This window comes from Diprion similis, chromosome 11, assembly GCF_021155765.1.
Source record: "Diprion similis isolate iyDipSimi1 chromosome 11, iyDipSimi1.1, whole genome shotgun sequence".
NCBI lineage: Eukaryota > Metazoa > Arthropoda > Insecta > Hymenoptera > Diprionidae > Diprion > Diprion similis.
Window position 1 is genome coordinate 8,018,993 of NC_060115.1, and position 18,956 is coordinate 8,037,948.

General features: G+C 33.7%; 4 protein-coding genes across 10 annotated transcripts; 3 read left to right on the forward strand and 1 right to left on the reverse strand.

Annotated features, from left to right (window-relative positions):
• The first annotated feature begins 131 nt into the window (after positions 1 to 131).
• LOC124412372 lies at positions 132 to 10,721 on the forward strand. 2 transcript variants are annotated; one of them, XM_046892192.1, is made up of 7 exons: positions 135 to 645; positions 1,083 to 1,189; positions 1,456 to 1,607; positions 1,779 to 3,387; positions 3,506 to 3,715; positions 3,806 to 3,876; positions 4,016 to 4,945. In XM_046892192.1, exons 1-7 carry the CDS (start codon positions 518 to 520, stop codon positions 4,211 to 4,213), a joined length of 2,475 nt encoding a protein of 824 aa, XP_046748148.1. In that variant the 5' UTR covers positions 135 to 517; the 3' UTR covers positions 4,214 to 4,945. The 2 variants fall into 2 exon arrangements, with proteins under 2 accessions (XP_046748149.1, XP_046748148.1); XM_046892193.1 differs by lacking the exons at positions 3,806 to 3,876; positions 4,016 to 4,945 and adding an exon at positions 10,602 to 10,721 and having other exon boundaries at positions 132 to 645.
• Positions 8,759 to 11,891, reverse strand: LOC124412376 (protein king tubby 1). 3 transcript variants are annotated; one of them, XM_046892201.1, is made up of 8 exons: positions 11,695 to 11,891; positions 11,182 to 11,317; positions 10,868 to 10,960; positions 10,606 to 10,781; positions 10,319 to 10,486; positions 9,893 to 10,238; positions 9,628 to 9,780; positions 8,759 to 9,459 (listed from the first exon to the last, which is right to left on the reverse strand). In XM_046892201.1, the coding sequence occupies exons 1-8, from the start codon at positions 11,734 to 11,736 to the stop codon at positions 9,326 to 9,328; spliced, it is 1,248 nt and encodes a 415-aa protein (XP_046748157.1). In that variant the 5' UTR covers positions 11,737 to 11,891; the 3' UTR covers positions 8,759 to 9,325. The 3 variants fall into 3 exon arrangements, with proteins under 3 accessions (XP_046748157.1, XP_046748158.1, XP_046748159.1); XM_046892202.1 differs by lacking the exon at positions 11,695 to 11,891 and adding an exon at positions 11,489 to 11,567; XM_046892203.1 differs by lacking the exon at positions 11,695 to 11,891 and having other exon boundaries at positions 10,868 to 10,964; positions 11,182 to 11,283.
• A 389-nt stretch (positions 11,892 to 12,280) lies between these two features.
• On the forward strand, positions 12,281 to 15,808 carry LOC124412374 (FK506-binding protein 59). Of its 4 annotated transcripts, XM_046892197.1 has the most exons (7): positions 12,281 to 12,384; positions 12,470 to 12,477; positions 12,849 to 13,185; positions 13,277 to 13,397; positions 13,542 to 13,789; positions 13,904 to 14,416; positions 14,567 to 15,808. In XM_046892197.1, exons 3-7 carry the CDS (start codon positions 12,850 to 12,852, stop codon positions 14,732 to 14,734), a joined length of 1,386 nt encoding a protein of 461 aa, XP_046748153.1. In that variant the 5' UTR covers positions 12,281 to 12,384; positions 12,470 to 12,477; position 12,849; the 3' UTR covers positions 14,735 to 15,808. The 4 variants fall into 4 exon arrangements, with proteins under 4 accessions (XP_046748153.1, XP_046748154.1, XP_046748151.1 ...); XM_046892198.1 differs by lacking the exon at positions 12,470 to 12,477; XM_046892195.1 differs by lacking the exon at positions 12,470 to 12,477 and having other exon boundaries at positions 12,287 to 12,428.
• A 228-nt stretch (positions 15,809 to 16,036) lies between these two features.
• LOC124412375 (WD repeat-containing protein 55 homolog) lies at positions 16,037 to 18,508 on the forward strand. The gene is made up of 8 exons (XM_046892200.1): positions 16,037 to 16,239; positions 16,388 to 16,546; positions 16,626 to 16,818; positions 16,931 to 17,113; positions 17,213 to 17,286; positions 17,376 to 17,542; positions 17,655 to 17,872; positions 17,999 to 18,508. The coding sequence occupies exons 1-8, from the start codon at positions 16,212 to 16,214 to the stop codon at positions 18,258 to 18,260; spliced, it is 1,284 nt and encodes a 427-aa protein (XP_046748156.1). The 5' UTR covers positions 16,037 to 16,211; the 3' UTR covers positions 18,261 to 18,508.
• Positions 18,509 to 18,956: the final 448 nt, after the last annotated feature.

Here is an 18,956-nt window from a genome sequence, read left to right on the forward strand (position 1 = left end):
TTAGACTGCAGCGTGTCCGACACTCACGTAAAAAAAACGTGATTATTGTGGCGGCTGAGAACCACTTTGAGAACTGAATTTCAATACTTCCCCGTATAGCCTGCAGATGTCGTTGCTACGAATGATCCTTGTGTACTTTCTGAATGGATCCGCGAAGTAAATAGATTGGCATCACTGGTTAAGATTTCCAATTTCACGTTGGTCAGTTTTCTTTATTTACTTAACAGGGTGCAAGTTTCTGTTCTGTTGGCGGAAATATTTCTTTACAACCCGCCCGTGGTTATGTTTTTTGTCCTTCCAACTGTTTCCTCGGAATCTCTATTCAAAGGCATCAAAGACTTTATTAATAAACCGATAATAATTGTTAATTGAAAATTTTGTTGATAATTTTGTGCGTGAGTGCCTGTAGACACATTCCATTCGGGGCTTCACACCATCCGACGTATCGCTTATGTATCATTTACAACGGTAGAATGAGGTGCCTTGTATCTACATATTATTAATACGTTACATACACATGTCGGAGCGACGGATAAATACGGCAGAAAATATGTCAAATACTTATTGTTTTGATGAAGTGCAACCCCTTGATGTAAGCGATATCATCGATGTTTCGGCCTTTGACTTCTCGGACGACGAGAGATGGTAAGTTAAATAATTCTTGTTGTTGTTAACAACTTTGTGGTCTTTCAACATCATATCTCGTTTATAAAAACCTAACAAAATACATCAGCATCATTGTCAAACTAAGCGGAGAAACAGGTTATTCCATCTTTCGCCTTTACGAAACACAACGTGTATATGTGTATATACTAGTTGGATCACCTCATCAATGATGGGTATACTCATTTCTGTCAATGACTCACACCCTGTGTATTATTGTATATTTACTGTTTACACAAGTTTGAAAATCAATGACATCGTATGCCTAACTAAAGTACAGTTGTTTAAACAAAAGAGTTTTTTTCATTAGAAACTGATTATAACTGTCTCAGTGTTTTACTATTATAACAAAAAATTTACGAAGTTTTGTAAGTTTTATCCTTTTTGTTACGGATACTATAAATACCACCTTGTTTCAGGCTTCATGTGTGTGCAAATTGTTCACCGGAGGGCAATGTCCAGGATCTAAACAGCTGGTTAAGAGATGGACCAGAATTAGATTTAGAGGAAAATGAAGCTCTTAATGGTTTGTCTTTTTTCATACTCATACCTATACTCGCACACACAGTGCCCGGTTAAATCTGATAGCAGGAAAGATGATCTCATTTTATGAAGTGAAGCAATGTAAATGTCTTTTGATATGTAACCATTTATGGATTTCCTAATATAGTCTGACAAATAAAACACTAGTCTGACTTATACCGGTGTTCTCAATTGTTAAATAATGTAAATTATCATCTTTTACTTTTTTTGGAACCTTTATCATTTAACTTGCTGTTTATGTTCTTTCAGGCACAAGACGCTCTATCGACACGAGAACGTTCACAAGACCTAAAAAGCGTAACAACAGAATGAGTTTTGAATCTATAATAGAAGCATTGTCGCCACCAGCTTCAAATGTATGGAAGAGATCGTCTCCAGCAGTAGCAGGCACTAATCTGGATGTAAGTATTCTTTGAAAACAAACTTAAATAGACTTGACACAAATTTCAACGAGTTTCTCCTTGAACCAGTCACTAGTATTAATGCTACGTTAACACCGAGCTATTGCTATTCTAAAACTGTGAACTAATGAAAGTTATTGACACCTAAAATATCATTAAATTTCGAAATAGCTGGACAAAGAAATCAGTTTGACAAATAGCGCAAAGGAATCCGTACCAGCTATGTTAAATCCAACATCAAGCCAAGTTAGATCTGGTATCCTTGGATCATCTGGACAAGAAAGTATGGAAGCATTCTTGAATTTATCAAAAGCTAAAGGAATTGATTCGTTCATAAATTTGACCGAACCAGAGTTTGCCGATCCATTGATGAATGTGTCGCAGCCTTCTGAATTGGGCTGTTCCCTGATGAACACGTCGAAAGAATCTCTATCACATGAACAAAGTATTGTAGACTCACAGATTCTAACGAATTCAATGATGAAGACAAGCATGTTTGGCGACATATCGGATATAAATGATTTTAATGATGAGACATTTTTAAAGGAATTTGAAAACAATATCACGATAAAAAACCGTAATGCATGTGGGGACAATACTTTTACAACCAACTACCAATCAATGGAAAAAGAAAACGTGAACAGTTTATTCAACACATGTACACCAAGATCTGCAACATCGTTACCTAGGCATTCGTTACCTATAGAAATAAACAAACAGACAACAAATACAATTTTCACATCATCACCCGTTGAGAAGATTGATTTGGATGAAACGTTGACCACCATTCAGAGTAATGATAGTAAATTACCAAATGGATTGAACAGTACTTTTTTGTCGCAAAAACAAACTTTAGAAACTGTTAATATTACCCTTAATTTAAACCATGATTTTACTAATCATACGTCTAATGGAGATCAAGATTTAAGGAGTAATTTTTCGTCGGAAGAAAATGTCTATTGCAACAGAACATTATCTCTGGGAACAATAAATTCAACATTTAATGGACCAACTGATTTAAGAAGAGAACTATTAGAACAAGTTCAACGTAGTACTGAGCAGAATTTAGATTCTACATACAACCACATCACAGAAGTACCTAGCAAAGATATATGTGCTATTAATCATAACAACACTTATAGAAAGAAATCTCCTAAACTCCATGTAAACCAAAACGAATCAGCAAGTCCAGATATACCGACTCGCCAAAATAGTGACAAAAAATATTACACCTTCACTAAAAAGACGAATATGGCTGATTTAAAAGCAAAAATCGAAAATGAACCATCCCTTGAAAGGTTGGACAGTACATTTGCTAAACCTCCAATTTCAAATATCCAAAAAAAATTGCAAGCTCCTCGAGTCTTATCAAAACTACCACAATTGTTTCAAAAATCAAATCCAAACTTGGCTACAAATGGTTTGAGAACTTTTGATATACATAGATATTCTAATGTACCGAATTCAAAGTATGCAAGAACATGTCAACCAGGTATTCCAAGAAATGTCGAGGGTTCTTTGGTAAATAAATTAATGCCTTTGGGTCGATTGAAAAGCGGATCAGAACAGAGATTACTGGAAGTAGGTGGAAATGCAAAGGAATTCCGAAACAAAGGTGCTTCCGGCTCCACTGAAAGCATCGAGAGTACGCAAAGTGCACACAGCGCTCCTGATCTTGATGACCGGCTGAGCATCTGCTCTGATAGCAGTCATACTTCGTATAATTCGCAGCTCATAAATTCTGCGCAATTACATTACATTGCTGGGCTGCAAGAGCAAAGTAAGTAATCTGATATTGAAAGTGCTTATGATTAGCCTTTAGAATGAAATCTCAAATAAATACTGTTCAGTTTCATTCATTCCTGAATTGCTTCAAATAAAGCGCATGATTTTTCTAGGCTTAAAGCAAATTTCAACACCAAAACCGAACAGAAGAGTACTGGAAAATAATTGGATGGATGCGGAAAAGGACTTGCCTTCTCCAATACTAAAAGCTACATCTCAAGAAAATGAGCATAGCTCTTCACAAACCGTAACTTGTGCCGTTAAGACTATTTCCCCATTTTTGGAGCCTGTTGGTCCATCACTCGAAGCAATAGGCGCAAGTGGTGAGTTTAATGCGTGTAAACTGGTAGGGATTTTTAGAGGTGCTTGCTTTCCATGTTTTGCTCACTCGTTTTCTGTCCTGCTTTCCTCAGAAAATCATATCAACGATGTACCATGTGTTACAACATATCAAGGACAAAATAATGTGTCAAAAAAACCAGAGGTGAGCCATAATATTCACTTAGTATAATTTAGGTTTTTATTCCGAGATGTTGACACGGAATATACTTTACATTGAAAATTAGGTCTTCCAGCTTCTAAATGTGTAACTATCGGCAAATCAATTTATAATCCCATTTCAGATGCTGGTTAGGCCAATGAAAAATGCAGCAATAGAAAATAAAACAAGGTTAAGAGCCCCAACTAATTGGGGTGCTCCTAACAGAACATCTGGCGTTGGAAGTGGAATACCACGTCCAGCATCACGTATTCCAGCGCCAAGATTTTCTCGACCGAGTTATGCAAATAATCAGACAGAGTGGAAGAAAGGATGTTCGTAGAGTTATTTGATGCTAAACAATATTACAATGCACTTGTGTTGTGAATACAATATTGTAATAAACTTCCGCTAGACAGAGGTGACTTAATCTCCATGCTTGATAGTTATTTTATGTTATACTACGTAATATGTATATACAATTCTTGCTGCAGTTCTCATCAGTATCAGATTGCTATAACTTGGATTATGAGTCAGTATTGAAAATTTTTCTGAAACACACCTATATGCTCGTTACAGCAACGAAGCACGTTTGCTCATTTATTCATTATTCGCAGTAAATATTATCCGTATTTTTTTTTCTGCTTAATGAACACTGTGTCTCAAGAAAATTAATTAGTCTAATTTCATATAAATTTCTACTTCTGAATATATGTATTCGAAACTAATGAGAACTTATTGGATCTGAAATTATTGTAAATAAATTGGAATTAGGTATTGTCATATCGATAATGCATCGCTAATATATTAGAATTTGACATGTAGTTTTGAGATATTCAATTAAATTATTTAGTGGTCACAACCAACCGATAAAAGAGTATAACCCTAGTGGTCTAGAGACCATCATTTCTTTGCTATTTTAAAAGCATTCGAATACAGGAGAAAAAATCTCTGGCAGATCTTTCTCTATAGTTCAAATATTGTATTTTACCATGAAGTTATTTACAGGTAGACTAGATTCGAATGCTGTACAAAATTGTTGATATGTATCTTTCCTACAAACTAAATTCAATGTGAGTTTCGAAATAGTTCGGCAAACAATAATATCACTGGAAAATAATTATGAATTAAGGTAATTCTTTACAAGTAATTTTCATAGAAAAAAATTACAAGAATAATTTCGAAGCTTTTGCACTAGTACGTGAACAACAATGAAAAGATAGACTGCAATTATCTCTGAAATTTTTAAATCTTAAACAAAGACCTTTTCTAGACTCAAAGCAAATTATATAAAACGAAACTTGTGAATCCGAAACTATACGTGTCAAAATAAAAAGACTGAAACCATAATAACGGTGGTATTTAAAAAATAAAAGCAATGTCTTTGCTTATTTATATATCAATTGTGATGTCATATTTATGTGTCCGTCCGTTTGTGGCGTCATCCCGAAATCACACCAAGCATACGCATCATCAAAACGTTCAGTAAAAAGCTTATTAAATGCCTCATAACTTATAATTCGTGAAGTTTAAATTTAAATGATGATATAAATATCGTGTTGGGTTGTGTAAACTATAAAAAATAATTTTAGATATACCGGTTCTTTGTGTTAATATTGAACAGTAAAAAATTGTTCATCAGAGCTTTAAATACTGGGATTCTGAGAATGAAATAAATAAAATGAGCTAATATTGAAATAATCGCGTGATTTTTTAAATAACGAGGGAAAAGCAACGTTGTTGAATCGGTATTACTATGAAGGATTTTGAGTTTGATTTCAATATGCTTTACTTTTAGTCATAATCGAAATATAAATATTTCAATTAGTACGTGTTATAAAACGTGCTCTTCTAGAGTACCAGTAAAAAGAGATCCAGATTTTACTTTTTCCATTGAATAATTGTCGTCATTTGCAGGAAAATGAACGCATTCTTGTTACTGTATGTTATTTAGAGAATATTTAATATGTTATTCATATAAAACTGCTGTTATTCATAATTTTGTACTCCTTCAAATTATAGGTGGATGGATTTGTACGTACGTTTAGTTCAATAGATGTAACACTCATTTGAGGTGAAACTTTTTATACACCGTTTGCTAATACTATTGTACTACGCTCTTTACCTTGAGTGCCTTCAGCTATATTTCATCAAGAGTTACTCCTAGGTATATAATTATTATCGAGAATGGTGTATTTATATAATTATGTGTACACTACTAACTACTGCCATCTATTGTGCGAAAAATATTGTTTCAATATACACATATTATAATTATATATAAATTATTATCATGATTTCTTCTGACTGATTAATCACCATCACTATTTTCAAGCGTCTTGCAATTCAAATACATATCTGCTTCATATTCCTAATGATGGGATAATGAAAATGCTGAATAAATCGCAAATCACATGACAATGATAAATTACAAATCACTATTGCAAGTATTTTTCTGCCTTCAGCTATAGCGATGGTAAAATAATATATTTGTGATACATCGAAGACTACACACATCTGAGTAGCTCTGTAAGTTTTAAATGAAATCAATTACTGTGCCAAAAATTGAAAAAAAAAGTAAATGAACGATTTTAATTCATTCTTGATGTCAAGACATACGTAACGAAAATATTCTCCAATACAAATTTTTTATTTTTTACTTAGAGTATAAGGTCGATACATTGACATTTCCAGTCACTATAGTGAACATGAAAAGTAACATGACGATAGACTAGATATTATTCTTTATGGAAAGTAAGTATATTTGAAATAATCGCTTTGAAAACTTTATGTTAAGTTGTGGAGTGTAAAATGAAATATACTTATATTCACAAGTGATCAAACAGCCTGTTTTATGTTTCTATACTGTTTATTTATAAATTAAAATATACAGAAAAATCAGCTTCTCAACGGTAGAATTAGTTTGACACATGCAGGGTCATTTATACATTCCTGAATAAGAGTGTGGCTGACGCAACCTTTTGACCCAGCTCCTGCTTACGCGGATCTCCCTTGCTCGAGTCTCGCGCTCAGCAACGGATAAACGACTAGGTCAACTGCTTAGGAAATTTTGGTATACAGTTATTTCTCATAAATGTTTTAGCAATCAAAACACTTTAGCTCAAGCAATAGTATAACAAATATAAGTAATAATAATCACATTGTTTAAATAATTGTTCACTCAGTGAAGAATTTATTGACAAAGAAAGTGATGCATACGATATTACTTTTATTAATTGTTATTTCAACAGGTACAAAGTTATTGATACCTCATTTACGATAAATGTTATTTCAGCATGTAACAATGATTTAGGTTTAGAATCTTGGAATTTAGTTCGGCGGAAATTCACAATCCACGCGAGGTATTTGTAGTCTGTTCGCATTGCATCTCACATTTATTACCATACTCATAATATCCACTTTTCTAATGTTGGCACAAAAAGTAGATAATTTGTTATTATCGTCTATCCCGAAAGAAACATTTTATGAAAAATATTCAGTTAAGGATTACCTGCAACGAATACATATCTCATGTGTAAGGAAATCATGTGCATGACACATTACTTAATACAGACATAGAATCATTGAGATAGTACATATATATTTTTCGATTACCTATAATGATTTAAAAAAAAAGAACAAAAGTATATCTTAGTTTTCAAGTTGAATTATGGTGTAAACGTTATCCTAAAGCACCCTTGATTTGATTATTATGAGGTATACTACAGCATACATGCAGAACTTGAGTGCATACAATAGAAATAGATCTACAATAAATTATACTTAGATAGAAAATCCTATACGCCTGTATAACTTGGTGAAATACAATAAAAACATACACACATATACATATAAATATATATATTGGATTGTCACGGCATAGTAACAAATATATCGTGGAATCTTCAGTTATGAGAAAAATTAGCCTCTTAAAACAGGTTCATCAAGATAATTATACAAGTCACCAATGTTATGAATATTCAAATGTTTAATACAAAGTACATGAAAGTCCTTCACAAAGGCACATGTTGAAACCATCTAGAGACACGGATCATAGTGCAATCTTGGATTCAAAGAATTCATACAATTAATAGAAATTCATCAGGATCCCTTATCAAGATTCCAACTATTCTTCCAGAAAAATTTTAGGTCACTTTATCCCACAGTATATCAGGGCAAGTAAGTTTCACTTGTTTTTTTCTTACCAGTATTAGTGAACATACTGCATAGCCGTAACAAATATGTCGAACCTTATATTTCATACTATAATTACCTACAAAAAATCAGTCCAGAAATTGATGGCTAGATTTTGGTGCAAGTATAAAATGTGAAAACTAAAGTAATTGTTTAAAAATTAAGAAATGTTACATTAACTCTATAAGAATGGTAGTAAAATAATACAACTAAAAATCTATCCTAAACGATCATAATAACTTTATCTTTCGAACACCTTTCTTTCAACTGAAATTCTATACAACTCTGCAAACTATTATACGGGCAGTTTTTCGATAAATCTTTATTCAGACCCTGTTTTAATCTATGCTAACATTATTTTGACTTTTATACAATAAGTTACTCGCTTCCTTATAATATAATATGCGCACCAATAAGTGCAATATAATAATTAATAGTCTCTCGTGAGAATAATTTCAATCATTAAATAGATCGATACACGCTGAAAAATATGTACAATGGGTCCCTATAATTCCAACTGTGATCAAGAATTGGCTGTTCAGATAATGAAAACAGTGTAAAATTTAGGTAACGAAACACTAACAAGTGTTTTCATTATCTTTTTCGTACGGAATTCACAATCTCTTTTCTTTTGTCACATTACATGCGTACGATACTTAACACACTCTGATATGAGTGTTATTCTTTTCTTTCCTATACATATGGTTGTAGCTGCGATTTTATCTCGTACCATATAACATGAAAGTCCAATCCAAAATCTGACGTGCAATTACTAGTTCAAACTTGACAAATTTGATGAATGTTATCAATTTTATAATTGTATCAAAATGCATTCTACAATAATCTAAAAATTATCATTCAACGTGGTACTATGTGTTTGACTGCAGTAACATCCAGCTAGCATTTGTTTTTGAAAACTTTATCAAATTTGGTGGAGCACTCGGATTGAAAGTTAAATAATTGACTTTTACAGAATGTTAGATGAGTCTGAAACTTATTTGTCTCAGCTGCCTACAAGTTTAAACCAAAGATAGGAATTATGTAAATATTATCTATATTGGAATGTGAACACATATTATTATAGTTATTATTGTGGATCTAAGGTTTTACGAGAGTGAATATTCTAAAAATTCTCATCTCATTATTCAGTAAATCGTTTTATACTTAAAATGGAATTGATTGTCCGTTTCCTAGCCTTTTGATTATATGTGAGCAGTGTCATTGCAATATACAGTTTCTATAATTTATACATACAAACAAATCACTCACAGGCTAATTTGTTATCAAAACTGCTTAATGCAATAGCAAAAGCTTGGAGTGCGCATAGTGGAAAACGGTAATCCATTGTGAAAACATCCTCAGCTACACGACCAAATTGCATCACAACGTAATCCACTGCAATAAATAAACAATAAAATGAATTATTAATTCGACAATTTGAGTCCTGTGAAAACGGTAACCTTGTCTAAAATCGTTTCATCGTAAAATCAAAAAAATTGCAAACAAAAAGACTTTGGATTTTTGATATACAATAATGTCATTATATATGTAAATTGTAATTACCATCACTGTCGTGAACAACTTGAAAATTTTTTACTGACGCCTGTGTAACACGTCCATGGAAATTTAGTACATAAGACTGTGTGTCATCGTTCCAAGCTGGTGTTTTGTTATGCAATTCTATCAAATTATCCATATTTTTCATTTTCCAACACTCTGTAATTCAGACCTTACATTAAATTACAGAAAACGCATTATTCATTAAAAAAAATATCACATTTACAAGGGATAACTGGAGAATCAAAAAATCAAATACTAGTTTACAAACCTAACAATGTTTCTGTATCATCTCGAGGACAAATCTGTACTCTTTGCTGATCTGTAGTCATTCCAGGTATGATTACAGTCATTTTTCGTGGCCCCTTGAAACCCAAAACATTGGTATCATAAACAACTGCGGCTAGTTCTTGCCTGGGATTAGTACGCTCCTCTCTCTTTTCACTTTTCATCAAAGAATATCCATTATCATATACGGTAAACTGAGTTCCCAATAAATTAGATCGTAATTTTCCAACATAAGATTCGGCTCCTCTTGAAAGATCAGTCGGGTCAGACGAAATTAAATAATTACTCGTGGTGCTCTTCTTGCGTTTCCGTCCGGCTAGTAAAAAAACCTTTCCAAATAGGAAACTGATTATTATCAACTGAATAGTTAGAAAGAGATCCGAGTTCAACTACGAGAATGTGAGCATACCTTTTTTCCATAGTCGCGTTCTAGATGCAGAAAGTAAGTTGGATATAAACCACGATCCATGCCTTTTCTATCACGGGTTATTCTACACTTATAATGCATTTTTTTATTGGCTGGTTGCAGAACAAATTGTTCTATATTACCCTCAACATTTCCCTCCAATTCCGGGCTCTGCAAATAAATTATGATCAGTAACTTATTTGCAGTATCAAGCGAATGTAGCTAATTCTTGAACTTGAAACAATTGAGTATCATCTATACATTTAAATGTTTACTCAAATTACAGTTACCGAGGAATGATTTTCGCCATTGATCGCATTAATTGACCCATCAACAGGAGCTACTCTAAGAGGTGATTGGCTGTGAAGAGCTTCAGATGGTGATCTCAAATCCACCGGGGATGATTCTTCATCTGCACCATCACAACGTTCCGTCCCATCATAAAATCCACTCTCTGTCCTGATATCTGAAAGAAAAATGACCACATGTATCAACGAGATTCATTCATAATGGAAACACATCGCATTTGAGGTCTGTAGAATTTCTGGTTACCTGTTACTTCTGACTCCATAGTTTTATTTTCCTGTAATACTCCCATGTCAGGATTACTGGGTGACATTGTGAACTGCATAGGTCCGTCGTAGCCTACCTCAGAATTAAAGCAATAGTGAAGAAACTTTATTGAACTAAAAGTTGATTGAACAGAAATAATTAAATCTGAAATCTAAGAACAATATTCTAATATTTGAGAATAATGTGTGAACTTCAATAAAAGAGTTCGAGATATTTTATGGCCGATTGACTATGAAGTTATTAATTATATTATATTAGATGATAAGAATGTAGAGGCAGTTGGGCCATTTTACCATGAAGCTCTCTATTTGGATTTAACCATTTAGTAGAGTGGCTGCTATATTGTGAACTAGAGATATTTGATGCCTGTACCATACCGCCAGCGCCGCTCTGTCGTTTCTGTTTCATTTTCTGCGCTATTATTTGCCTCTGGAATATTAGATGATATACGTATGATGAATTACTGAAGCGTTAGGAGCAAATATTTGATTGGGAAATAATGTTGAACCTACCCATCATGGGTTGAGAAGATATAAGATACAGAAAAAACAGTTTAGTTCATGCAATTAATCTAAATTCTAATTTAAAAAGAGTGAATAACTATAATTACATGTAACATGAACTCGTCGCGCAATGATAGTGTAAGATAAGTATCAACACGTGTATTCAGGGAGCCTACGCTGACATATGAAACGAATTAAGTATTAAAAGATCCGATAATTAAAAAGGTTAGACTCAACTCAACGTTCAACGCCCAAACGTTCATTTTCGATAATATACAATAAATAATTGTTGTACTTGCTAACCTGTTGCTCGAGTTTCTGCTGTCTCAGATCCAAGGATGTCATTTTTAATGTATTTACTTTTATTTATTATGAGAACGACTGACCGTGGCTGTCAAATTATTGCAAAATGGGTTTGTTTACATCACGTACAAATTCCCCGTTGCCTGGGCTGCCTAGGCAACCGTTTTGCGCTTTCGTAATAGGGATGTGGAGGCGACGTCTACTTGCTTTTATCATTGCCAGTACAAATTCCCTAGAAAAAAAAGTTAGAGGGATTCGAGGAACGCGCTTATCGAAAACTTGGTATGTAACGGATACGTTGACTGATATTGCACTTCGGTCAATCCTTGCAAATTGAATTAAATTTTTAAATTTAATGCACAAATTTCGTTAAGACGGTTGAATTGAACTTACAGGAAACGTTCATCAAGTGCTAGAGATTATAGATCGCAAAAGACACGACAGCACTTGTCCATCTAGGTATAAGTTTTTTTATGCCCGAAGTTCTTGGTTAAAATCGTTGAAATCTTCGTGATTTAATGCATATCTATATTAGTGTATAGACTAAGTCCGTGGTATAGACGGTATAGACTGTGCCGCTACTGCCTTGCACACTTTTTTGGACGCTGGCTGCGAAACGTTCTAGCAAATTCCACGGAATCGATTGAAATCAGAGTAGTTATAAAAGGAATACTCGACGTATAAGCGAAAGTTAGTGCATTCAGCTCTCGAAACGGTCTATAACATTTCGACGGGTAATTTTCTTTTTTAATTCAACGTTATAATCCATTTATAGGTACCGATGTAAGTTCCAATAACCTATAATGATCGGCGGATATTTGAATTGTTCATTTAATCTGTCAGGACTAACGTATATTTTTACGGTTATTTTTTCATTACAATTCGAAAATAATTGCATATACGTTTTGTTACTTTTATCACTGGTAAAAACTCCAAATCAAATTCATAAATCGTTATATCATTCCAATTTAATATATTCTCAATATATACGTTTTTTTAATTCGCATACAAACTGCATTTCATTTCGTCTTAGGTACGTTTTCTACACTTGCCAACAGCTAGTCACATTAACGAGATAGATCAGGGCAACGTTAATTGCATTAAAATGCTTAATATTTTCCCTCATTGGTATAACGCTTTATTTTCCTATCAAGAATGGCTGCAGTAGATATTTCCCCAAAGAAGGATGGTGGAGTGTTGAAAGAGATCATCAAAGAAGGTATTGGTGAGGAAACTCCAGCTGCGGGATGCAAAGTCACCGTACATTATACCGGGACTCTTATGGATGGCACAAAGTTCGACTCAAGCAAAGATCGAAATGAGCCATTTGAGTTTGATTTGGGTAAAAAGAGTGTTATCAAGGCTTGGGACATTGGTGTCGCTACCATGAAGCGAGGAGAGGTTGCTATTTTGACTTGTGCACCTGATTATGCCTATCGTGCTGCTGGTAGCCCTCCCACGATCCCTCCTAACGCCACTTTAAAATTTGAGGTAAAGCGCTTAACTACTGTACTTACTTTCCTTATCATACAATATTTGGTTTATAAAATGCAACGATAATCAGAACATTCTTTACTATTAGATTGAAATGATTGACTGGAAAGGGGCAGATTTAAGCCCAGAACAAGACAATAGCATTGAGAAATTCCAAATAGTAACTGGATCGGGGTATATTGTTCCAAATGAAGGAGCTCTGGTTGATGGTAAGTGCTGCATATTCAGATAGTAGTGGAAAATAATTTTTTAGGAATTGTTCCCGTTCCTCTAATCGTTAAAAAATATCTGTTACAATCGAACAAACTCCATTTGTTGTTGTGTATGTAAAATTTGTTTGTGTTTTATTTCAGTACATCTTGTTGGCTCTTATGATGGTAAAGTATTTGAAGAAAAGGATGTTCAGTTCAATTTAGGCGAAGGAGAAGATGTGGGTATTATTGATGGAGTAGAAATAGCTTTGAGAACCTTCAAAATGGGTGAAAAATCAAGATTGAAAATAAAGAGTAAATATGCATACAAAACCATTGGTGAACCGAAATTCGGAATTCCACCAAATGCGGACCTGGAATATACCATCGAGTTGAAGAACTTTGAGAAGGTATATCATTAAATTTTTCTGATCATTGTATTTTTAAATGTTATTTCCACATTGTAATTGCCTGAATTGCATATACAAAGTTGATTATATGTAACTATTGTATTTGGCTTATAGGCTTCTGAAAGCTGGATGATACCTGGTCCGGAACAGATAAAGCAGTTGACACTGTTTAAAGAAAAGGGAACTGCCTACTTTAAAGAAGGGAAATTTGGACTTGCCACAAAATTGTACCAAAAGATTATTACTGCTTTTAAAGACTCTCCCAGCAGTGATGAGGAAGAAGAGCAACCGGAGGCAAAAGATCTCCGTTTGTCAGCGAACTTGAATCTTGCTTTGTGCTATCTAAAATTGAACAAAAGTATAGAAGCCAGAGATGCTTGCACAGAAGCGCTAGTGATTAGTCCAAATAATGAAAAGGCACTGTTTAGAAGAGGTCAAGCAAACATTTTGCTTGCTGCTCCTGAACTTGCACTGAAAGACTTTGAAGAAGTTCTGAAAATCAATCCAAAGAATACAGCTGCTGCCAATCAAATAATCGCATGTAAGAAACTGCACAAAGAACAACTAGCCAAGGAGAAGAAAATTTATGCAAATATGTTTGACAAGTTTGCTCTACAAGACAAGCAGGTTAGTAAGAAATTATGCACAGGCAATGCAGCTGTTACTTCCTAAAGTGTCGCACATAATAAACTTTTTATGGTGAAGTCAGGCAATAACATTCAAAACCTGAAAGAATAACACCTTACTTTTGACCTTAAACTGTTAGTAATGTTGCAGAAGGAAGAAGAGAAGCTGCGTGGGCAACCCGACGTGATGCGCGGCGTTCTAGGAGAGTGGGGTCAAGAAGAGAGACCTGGTGGTAGGGACCCAACAGCGTTTGAGAAAGAAAATCCAAATATTCTAATGCTTAATGCGAATGGCACCGGTGAATTTAAAAATATGTGAAATGTTCTACTTGTCAATGAATCTTTTTTTACGACACCGCTGGTATTGGTGCAATAAATTTTCAGATCACAGTGATACAAAATTCACCTTAATACGACACTCAGGCAAATCTCATAGCCATTTATGATAAAAATGACGGTTCTGAATTCCTCTACGTTGAGTCTGATTATTACGAATGGGTTTGACATGATTAATACTGTTGTTTGAATGAACAATGAAAGTCTTTTACCTTTATAAGGCAGATAAAAGGAAAGTAATTGTTTTTAACATGGCAGTGGTGATCCTAATTTCTAGTTAGAGTTTTATTCTAAGTCTTATGATAGCCTCAGGTTGTACTGTGATACTTTTAACTCTTGAAATCTTATAATAAATTCTTAGTATCGTCTGTACTAAAATCTTACAGATCTATAAGAGAATTGAGCCCAATAGTATATTTGTACAAGAGTTACATCAGCTGTAAATCACCACTGCAATTATAACAATGAATTATTGTTACAATAGCTTCATCGAAATATTAATCCTGTTGAATTCTGCTGAATCAATATATTGACTGCCATAAACATCTCATTAACATATATGCATGTAAATTTAATGACTATATATAGATTTTTAGTAATCATCAGCCACTTATTATATTATATCAACCAACCTGAATGTGTTTAGCCTACTTTTCTTATTCAAATGCTTGAACTTGATTTAAATTCTCCAAAGAACAAGCGAATTCAAATTCAGAATTTTATCTACAATTTTGATACTCTATTCTCCATGTGTCAACTTCAATCATTCATTTACAAGAGACCTAAGCAAAGGATCACGAGATTATCTTCGTCTGGTTGCCCGCTACTTTATTTGACTTATTATTCCAATTCTAGATGTATCATTCTTATGCTGAACATATGAAATAATTGTATTTAGTGATAAATAATTGATTATTTGATTATGTTTCCGTGGCATATGTAATAAACTTAATTGCTTTATTTATAAACATTATAAGTATCATTCACTTTCTTAATCATTCCATATTTTCATTATTGATCGGTGTATTTTTCAAACAATTTTTAAATAAAGTCTAGCCTTCGTTTTAAATTTACCTCACACATTTTACTCGTCTTCCGATTTGTCGCACAGAACTGTCGCATTTGGTTTGTTCGTGCATGCTACACTTTCGACACCTTCACAATATACACTGATAGTATCCTCACACGAAGGTATCAGAAATGTTTAAAGTGTAGCTAGCACGAACCGCGCGAACAAACCCATTGATGTCGCAGGCTAATTCACACTTCAGAACATATTCGAGACTTGCGGGCAAGCCATTCTTGCATTCGCCAATCTTAATCGAATCGAATCGAATCGTCTTTGGTCTTTGGTTATGTTGAGGTCATGTGCGGACTCGTGGATAGCATCAGAATAACCGACAGAACCTGGATTTACAGTAAACTTTTTACGAAAACTCAGAAGTAACTAATTTCGAAGTATGATTTTCAAAATGGGCCGACTTAAGGGTGAGTGAAATGTTGAATTTGTGACACAATAGTGAGAAATTATAGTTTCGAGGTTATGATTTCTAACCTCATGTGAAAAATAATAGTAGAGCGTGCTCAATCCTCTAAAGTGTCTAACCAAGAATCTGACTTCTTGTATTTTACGCAGATGATTTTCTCGGTGATGATGAGAGCAACAGCGACGACAGTGATAGTAGCCTCAGCGAGATGGATGATAGCAGTGACAACAGTGGGTTTGATCTCTACGATTCCGATTCAAACGACGAAGCTAACAATGCGGGGCCAAGTGCATCCGTTAATGTACCTGGTAAAGGAAATACATATAATGAGTGGGATATTTAGTAATACTTATCTAGAACAAAAGAGTACAACACTACTTCTTACAGGTGGGAGCGGAGATGTCCTGGAATTGAACGAGGATGAGGAAGAAGATGAAGTTGTCAAAGCTATATTAAGATCTAGACAACCAAATAAAGATCATCCTCCAGACATTAAGCTGGAGGATTTCATTGCGGACATATCTTTTCACCCTGCAAACAACTTGATTGCATTAGCTTGCATGTCGGGAGATGTACTTCTGTTCGTAATTTACTTGAATATTTACGAATTTTCAGATTTTTAGTAAGGAAAAATTTAGGTTTTACCACTTCATTGTCATATTTAAACTTACAGCTTTCTGTCTGATTTTTAGATACAAATATACCAATGAATCTACTGATCTAGTCTCTACATTGGAATTACATATAAAGGCTTGCCGAGATGTTGAGTTCAGTGAGGACGGTAAAATTCTCCTTTCTACTGCAAAAGACAAATCTATCCTTCTCACAGATGTAGAAACTGAAAAACTTACCAGGCTTTACGAAAATAGCCACGAGTATGTTGATTTGAAACTTTTTACCTTAGTTATTCATTCGTAACTGTAATTTAATTGTATATCACACGATTCTGATAATGGAGCTGACTTTTATTCTAGGGATCCCGTGTCTACATTGACTGTGATTGATGAGAATCTATTTGCCACTGGTGACGATAATGGGACAGTAAAATGTAGATATAACTATTTATTCATTTATATGAAACTTATCATTTTTTTTGTACTTATATAATTTGCTTGTTTACCTAACCCGATTTTCAAGTATGGGATATGAGGCAAAAAGGAGATTCGCCATTATTTTCCTTGAAGGAAATGGAAGATTACGTCAGCTCCATGGTTACAACTAGCGAAAAGAAGTATCTTGCTTGTGCTAGCGGAGATGGTTCCCTGACGACACTGAATATGACTGCTAGGAGAATGCATGTTCAGGTACAGAAAATGTCGAAATTTATTTCAAATTTACCTAAAATTTTGTTTGAATTAATATCTATTGCATAGTTACATAAAGTTAAATTTAACATCACAATGCTTTTGATTTTAGTCCGAAGAGTATGAGCAGGAGCTAACATGTCTTGGTCTGTTTAAATCAGAGACTAAGTTACTGGCTGGCGATAGTAAAGGCAAAATGTATGTCTTCAAGTGGGGTGAGTTTGGACTACATTCAGACGAGTTTCCTAGCGTGACTAAAAAGTCAATGAACTGCATGGTTCCGTTAACTGAAAACATTGTTGTTACTGCTGGTGAAGATGGAATACTCAGGTAAATAAGGTTGAAGAGTAATAAAAATTCCAAAATTGAAAATATAATGATGGATGCTTACAATTATTAGGAATATAATTAATCTACTGATTATGCGATTTACATTATTTATTGTTCAATTGCTAGAGCAACGAATCTGTTTCCTTATCATCATTTGGGAATTGTTGGACAACACAGTATGTCTGTGGAGGGAACAGATATAAGTAACGATGGAACACTTATCGCATCTACCTCGTATGACAACGACGTAAAGTTTTGGAATGTCGAGTACTTCGAAACATTGAATAATGAAATGTCAAAGAAAGGCAGTGGAAAAAAGCAATTAAAGCATAATTTGCCAAGCAGTAAAGTCAATAATGCATCAGACTTTTTTTCCGGCTTGTGTTAAACCAGGTCTACCCTGTTAATATCAACAGATATTCAAAAAAAGGTATTTGATGATTTTTCCTTCACATATCTCTTAAATGAAAAGTAGACAAAATATATTCTTATGACCATTTTATTATATACTTGTGTATACACTTATAATATTGTAAAAATTTTTACCAACATACTATGGTTTTCAATATAATGGGCTACTTTTTTTATTAAAAATTTTTGATATCCTAATTATTTGAAATTACAATTTTATAAAAATATTTAAAACTCAAATACGTAATCAACATGAGTTATTTTCTTTAATTGTCAGTTCAGATAGCATCAAAGTCGTCTGTAATATTTTCAAAAATCTGCATGACTTAATGTACAGAAGCATAAATGCAAATTTGAACGTGTTTAAACTCTAATATAAATAAATATAAATGACAAGATATCGGAAACATACTTTATACGATTATTTCAATGCAATTATCCTAACATAATCGGAACTCGACATTTTACCGGTCTTTTCAAGATATTGAATTAGCGACAATTGACAACTAACCTATCAAACATCCAAGTATTTGCAACATAAAGTAAATCAGCTATAATCAATGTACCAATTTGTTTTTGGACTTATATAATAGTCCAGTATGCTAACTTAACTAGTTTTTCCGTCAGTAATTTTTATTACATTTCGAAAATATTTCTCTAACATTACCATCAA